Source organism: Vicia villosa, linkage group LG4 (assembly GCF_029867415.1).
Source record: "Vicia villosa cultivar HV-30 ecotype Madison, WI linkage group LG4, Vvil1.0, whole genome shotgun sequence".
Taxonomy (NCBI): Eukaryota; Viridiplantae; Streptophyta; class Magnoliopsida; order Fabales; family Fabaceae; genus Vicia; species Vicia villosa.
Window position 1 is genome coordinate 175,064,211 of NC_081183.1, and position 7,274 is coordinate 175,071,484.

At 29.0% G+C, this 7,274-nt stretch overlaps 1 protein-coding gene across 1 annotated transcript; it reads right to left on the reverse strand.

Moving 5' to 3' along the window:
* LOC131600364 (glycolipid transfer protein 3-like) lies at positions 1-2,507 on the reverse strand. Its single transcript, XM_058872535.1, has 6 exons — positions 2,178-2,507; positions 2,022-2,077; positions 1,127-1,257; positions 562-697; positions 335-478; positions 1-228 (listed from the first exon to the last, which is right to left on the reverse strand). Exons 1-6 carry the CDS (start codon positions 2,341-2,343, stop codon positions 193-195), a joined length of 669 nt encoding a protein of 222 aa, XP_058728518.1. The 5' UTR covers positions 2,344-2,507; the 3' UTR covers positions 1-192.
* Between the last annotated feature and the right edge of the window lie 4,767 nt (positions 2,508-7,274).

Below are 7,274 nucleotides of genomic sequence, written 5' to 3' on the forward strand. Positions count from 1 at the left end.
TAAAAAATAAAATTAAAGAACCTTCAATGCTCCTTTTAAACCTTTCTTCATATATACACGATATTTACATTAATATTTACATAAAATCAACCGGAAGAAGCAATAACAGAATTTCATAAAATAAAAAATAAATAAACTTGAAGAAGGAATATATAAAATACACATTTATTATTAATTACTTTTATCTTGACTTCAGGTTGATTTCAGCTTGTCCAAGTTGTATAATCTCTACAAAACAAACATACATATTTATATAAGGTAAGGTTTCTAATATATAGAAATTTAATTTGATGACCAATTGATATAATATTAGGAAGATGAAAATGAAGCTTACTAAAATAAAGTGGATATCCTCAAGAAAAGGAACAAGTAGAGAAACTAATATCTGCATTTTCTGTATAAGCATGCCAATTTCTTCATCTTCAGTCTTAAGGAGATTAATGAATGTTTTACTCTCTGGAACTAATCTTAGAGCAACCTGCAATATTGCCATATGTAATAAATGTTGGAGAAAAAAATTATTCAGCATAAAAGATATGATGTAAACGTGGTTATTATTACCCTAGAAGCAGTTGATGCAATCCATCCATGCCAGGGTTTTAATGTTACATCGTAAGATTCTTCAACTGCTTTGTTCATTTTCTTTTCAGGATCTTTTGATAGTATTTCTAGTAATGATGAGGTGAAATCCAAGGCCCTGCACAATATAATTCCTAAAACTAAATAACCCTTATATTTTTGGTACGCAGACGAATGAAAATAACCACTATAAACTGACACACTACCGTGAGTATCAGGGTTCTAACCTTAGTTATGACGTTCAATTTAATAATATTGATTTCTCCTGATTAAACTAAGATTAGGGTTTGAACCCTAGTGATGACACACAACCGTAAGTATCAGAGTTTTAAACTCTAGTGATGACGTTTAATCTAACCATATCGATTTTTGTCAGATAAACTAAAATTAGAATTCAAACTCTAATAATGTTCAATCTAACAATATTGACTTCTGCCATTTTGAGCTAAGATTTGCAGAGTTATATGACAAATTTAACTGTATATATATTTTATTTATATGAAGAATTAAATATTATTGAAGGGTTATATTTTGGGTATTTTTTCACCTTGTGAGCCAAACAAAGGCCTTACTGCAGCTAGACCCCTTCCTTGCATTGCCTTCTGTTGCTTCTAATTTTAATATCTCAACCAAATTTGATATTGTTGTCGGATTTGATTCATGCATCAATTCCAATCTCTGAAAATGAAACGCAATTTAATGCACAATCATTGGTAGTTGACCTATCAACAATATTTTTAGTATAACCAAACTCATATAATACATGTTTCTCAACTCATATACACCAAAACTATAATACTATACACTAGTCGGTTTACTTACTTGACTCACATGAACTATATATGTTAGTTTAAATAAGAAAGGTTCCCTTAATTCGGTCATTACTGGTTATTATTTCAACCATCATATATTATAATTTAAGATTTTGTCAAATGAACTACTAACAAGACATATATTACAGTTTGAGATTTTGTCAAATGAACAATCTAGCATCTCATATGCATCATAAGAATAAAAGTAGAATTATTAATGATAAAAAATATAATTAAAAAAGTAGTTAACAATCTCCTAGTTACAATTCAAATGATATAAACCTCAAAAGATATTTGATATGCAAGAGTTCGGATTCAAATTATCAATTTCTATTTTTTTTAAACTCTTTGAAATAAATAAAAATTTAATAGCTCAACTTATATGTGATATTTGAATTAAATAGGTGTAAATTATTAATTTAGGATTTAATCTATGTTGGCCGCATTTATTTATATTTATTATAAATGTAAATAATTAAAAAAAATTAACACTCAATTAAATTCATAGAAACAACTTATAAAATAAAGCATTATTTTTTTTGCTAAAATGATGTATAATATGAAATGGATTAATATAATTGAGTAATAAGATTAATGATAGATTTAGCTATGATTCTATATTTTTTGTACCTTGATATTTTGGTATACATCTTCTCTCAAAACAGCCATTGTTGGTCCAATTTTATCTGTTAATACACACATAATTTCCAATGTATCAATATAAATATTAAAAATCACATCAAACTTTGAACAAAACACTAAAGATTTGAAGTAAGAAAAACCTACCAAGAACTTGTAGAACAGAATAACATATAGAGAGGAAAGGCTTGGTAGGAATATGAGCAGCTTCATGATTTTCTTCAGAAGGTTTAACAATTACCACCATAGAAAGCTCTTCAATGACACAACTTATCACTGATTTCTTCTCCATTTCTCTCTTACAACTCTTCATATTTCACTTCTTAGTTTCTTCTTTCTCCAAACTAGTGTTCTATATATATACAGCAAGAATGGATAATTTCCAACAAGTTGCTTCTTTAAGAAAAAAGAAAAAAAAACTTGCAAGCTCTTAACTATTAAATTATTATTCTGCGATTCTCTTAACAAAACCTTCTTAATCTTGAACTCTTTATTTTATTTCATTATTATTTTTTGGTATAAGATAACTCTTGTGCTATGTCAATTTCCCTCTAAAATATAAACGTACGATGACATATATATTTGACCTTATAGTTATTATTTATGATTATAATGATTTTTAAAACATTATCTTAGTAAGTAAAACTCATGTAGGTCCCATATTGAAATTGAAAGGTCTAAAAGAATATAGAAGGAATCATTTTGCCATGTTGATGTAATTTAGAGTTCACATGGCACATACGGTCATAAGGATAATAACTGGCATTAGGAAGATAGATATATGTGTTAAGTTTTATCCTCTTTATTATGCAAATGGGGTAGGACATGCCACTCTTTTGCTCATAGAATCCGTTTGTATTTAATTAAAGAAAATGTGTGGTGTACACGTCGATGTATACATCTTAAGAGAGAAAGATATAAATGGAATGGAATAACATCGTATAGTGGACTAGTGTATATGGTCTACGGTTAAACCGTGATTAAATAGAATGTTTTAACAAATTTGTCACGATTTAACCGTTATTAAATATGGTTCCTATTTGTTTTGTCATTAATATAACCTTCAAATCATCTATGAAGGTTTGAATTGGAAAATCAATAGATTATTATAATTTGAAGGTCTTTAGAACTTTACCATTGCGAATCAAGATAGCCTAATTTAGTGGTAAGATTATAAAATATGTCTTTAATGGTTACTCAATAGATGATATGGGTTACAAGAGGTGTGAAATGGAATATTGAGGATCAAATTGGATTGGATCAAATCAGATTGTTTTAATCAATTATCCAAAATTGAATTGAATTACAATTAAATTTATTTTTGAATCGGATGAATTTTTACCTCAAAACTGATTCGAAATAAACCACAAACAAACCTAATAAAGAGAGTCAAATAAAATAAATAAATTAAAAAGAGGATCCAAAGTAATAGTACATAATTAAAGAAATTTCAATGTTAAATCTTTGTTAAATAAGGCCTCTTAATAAATATACCACAATGTAATTTTGATAAAATAAAACCTCTAATTTTATGTCACGGTTAAATATGACTAATTTATGCAATATCTCTAAAAATTTGAGAATTATGTAATAGATTTTTGATGCAACATATAAAAAAGGGATAGAAGAATAAAATGTGAACTTAAATGTAGAAGAATATAAAGTGTCCACATATATTTTTATAAATTGTGTAAGATACGTACTAGATGTGCTTTTTTAGTTTTTGTTTTAATATATAAAATCTATAATATAAGAAAATTAATGACTCTGGAAAACACATTTTTAACCTTTCTTCTTTGCCCTCCACCTCATTGATTTGGGGGTAAAATGTGTTCAAAATTTACTTTTTGCAACCAAATTGTACTTTTTGTTACAACTTAAATGTTTCTACTATTAATTGTTATAAATTGCAAAGATATTTGATTTTAATAGTTAAAGTAGGACAATATGGAGACACGTGCAAGTACAATGTAGTCTCTTTTTGAAATACTAGTGTGATACCCATGCGTTCGCACGGGTACCCGTCGTTTTCGCGCATTTGGATTGAGGACAATAAAAAGTATTAGTAAATGATTTAATTTGAGTTAAAATGAGAAAAGTTATAAAAATACTAATATTAAAAAAATTGAATATTAAAAATAAGAAATAATTAAAGAATGTAGAATAATACAGCTAATGACGCATTTAAGAAAGGTAGAAGTTTCATTAAGAAATAATTGGTTTTAAATAAAAGAATAATTAAGTGTTATTTTATTAGTATAGAATAAAATTTGGAAAAATCAATTATTTGGCTTAAATTTTTACTGTTTTATCAACAGTAGAACAAAATGTGACCTACATAAAAAATAGACAACACAATGTGATAGTCCAATGTAATAAACTTAGCTATATTTACTTTCAATATATTAACATCGCTTCATGTTAATATTGATTATTTTAATTAATTAACAATTGGCTTAGCTTCCATCCTCACCTATTGCCTCTTGTTCATTTTTCTAACAGCCTATGTCATGACACCTTTGAATTAATATAATACTTTAATAAACTATATAAAAACAAACCATAGGGTTTTATATAGAGATCTTTAGAGGAGTAAAATAATTTTTTTTCTCAACTGATGCATCTAGTTTCAAAACCACTTTTATCCTTTATGCACTTAAGATTCTATCATTAAAGTTAACTATTATGGTAACCTAATCATCATACAAAATTAAATATTTTAGAAATAAGATAAAATTATGACAAGAGAGGGTTTGAATTCTCCTTAAAATATTGACTATAAGATTAGTGTAGTAAAATAGTGTATTTAGAATTCGAGTTCACTTAATTTAATTAATTTAACTGATTGTGCCCGGCTAACAACTTATAATAATTTTAAATTAAAAAATAGAATTTTACATCACTCGTGCATTAAAATGAGTTGAAGACATGGATTTTAATTAAAATTAAAAAACAAAAGGACTTCATTTTATAAGTTGTATTAGTAAATGTTTTATTATTTAACTAACTATTTTTGGAATTCTCAAATTATTTATTTTATTTTTAAAAATTACTGAGTGGATATTTTTTTTAAGAAAAGGGAAATCATTCAAAAAAAAATTGACTCATCTGGACATCTTGCACATCAACTATTTTGCATGATCATATATTTTATGAAAGACTAAAAATTGAAAAACTTAAATGAGAGGGTAGAAGAATCTAAAAGAAATATCAAGTCTAAAATGAGATTCGTATCCCATATTACATATCCCAAAATCACCATTAAGCTGAATGCAATCATCATCCATGTACATATTTTGTTATAATTTGAAGTAAACTTCTGTAGCCCAACACTGATGACTCATTACATTTCAATGAAGCATGTATGCAAATAGAGTATAAAAACCTATCATTACAACACAAGCAGCTGGAATCAAGGGACATGAATATACTTGGGAATGAAGATAAGTAAGAAACTTGGGAATGAATATATTTTGATCATTGCCAACTTGGCATTATTATTCAGCAAATTAACAATCCAATCCAATCTATTCTAGTCAACCAAAGCTATGGGAGAGAAAATATCATTCCAAATCAACCCCTAAAATCTATACAGTATATACATTGTGTGTGTGTGTTTAGTTTACTTTAGAGTAAACATCAAAAATCTAAATCTAACATCACCAATAACTACACACACTAATACCAAATTCATAAACCAAAATGCAACCATATTGTGACATAGCAAAACAAAAATTTACTGAGCATTGTATTTTCCCCTTTCTTTTATTATCTTTAGCTCAAAATACCTGCCAAAATAGAACAATCACAAAACATGCTTATTATTAATCAAACATCAATTCAAATACCTGTAGAAAAACACCATTCAATTTTGATTACTTACTGGGCATATCCAGACAGAAGAGGAAGGGGAAAATACATGTTATATGTCACTTTAATGTTGCACAGCCCCTATCAATCCTACCAAATCAACTAATTCTCCCCTTATCAAACATAAAGCCATGATAAAAGAGTGAACAAAAAGAGAAGTGTTTTATTAATCTCAGTCAAAACTCAGCTCAGTGGTTCAAGCCCATAGTTGTTTTGTAACTATCAAGAAATACTACATGTTTGACATTATTTCACTTTAAAACCTACTACAATTTTGAAAAGTAATGTTTTATATGGAAGAAGCAGCATTTCCAGGAACAAATTTGACAAAAACACTATTGACGCAATGGCATTCATCTGTTGAAACCTTGAACCCTTCTCCCTTGAATACATGACCCAAATGCCCACCACATGCTGCACAAGTTATCCTCCTACCATCTGGGTCAGGCTGAAAATTGGAAATTAGGTTCCAGTGTTATCACATTATCACAATACAATCCAAAGCTTCAACTATACACATTTTTATGACAGCAATTTTGGTTCCAAAGAATAAAAATACTAAAAAATGCAAACAATAAACAGACAATGTTTGATAAGCTAGCAATCATATTAAACCTAATATCCGTCCAATTCCACTGAGAAGCAGAAGCTGCGGAGACCTAATTGCACCTGCTGAAAGAATCATTTCACCTCAATCTGTTGAAGGCACGCTAAACAGTTGGCATTAGACTTGTTATAACTATCAATAATCTGTTGAAGGCATGCCTCACATGAACCATGAATACCCTACAGGCAAGCGCGGCAGCGCCATATTGAATAAGTAAAGCCTCAATCAGCAAGAGGTGCCGGTCCCCTCTGGCGTTCAGTGTATGTTAAATAGCAGTTATGGCATATTGGAATTTGAACAAATCGATTTTGTTCCGTCATGCTATTTAGTATGAAATGTTGTCACATAGTGACCACAGTGCCACTATACCCCTATTGTATAGTGGAATTAGAACAAAGTGTTGAGTTCCACAATCTGAGATTGACAACAGTGTTGGCATCTGACCTCAGCTCCTTAGGTATGCCTATGACTATATAAAGGGACAAAAAAATTGGAGAGTAACCTTTTCAACATGCAGTTGCCGCACTGTAAGCAATGCAGAGCTCCTATCTCGAAACCCATAATTCTGAGCAACAGTATGAGCAGAGGCAGTTGCGGAAACATCAAGAAGAAAATGAATAAACCCATCAAGAAGATCTGGGTGGTCTTGGAAGAGTGCAACAACCTGAGGAAGTGCAATTATGATTAAAATGAGTGTCAAAGAGATATGTCGAGTACTGAAATAAATAGAGAAAAGAAAAATACAACATTACAATAAAAGCTATAGC

Excerpts from the sequence above, each read along its gene's own strand:
- LOC131600364 (XM_058872535.1), bottom strand. The coding sequence starts at position 2,343 with ATGAAGAGTTGTAAGAGAGAAATGGAGAAGAAATCAGTGATAAGTTGT. Across the intron at positions 2,078-2,177 it reads TTCTGTTCTACAAGTTCTTG|ATAAAATTGGACCAACAATG; the intron begins GTAGGTTTTTCT and ends GTGTATTAACAG. Across the intron at positions 1,258-2,021 it reads ATGTATACCAAAATATCAAG|AGATTGGAATTGATGCATGA; the intron begins GTACAAAAAATA and ends TTTCATTTTCAG.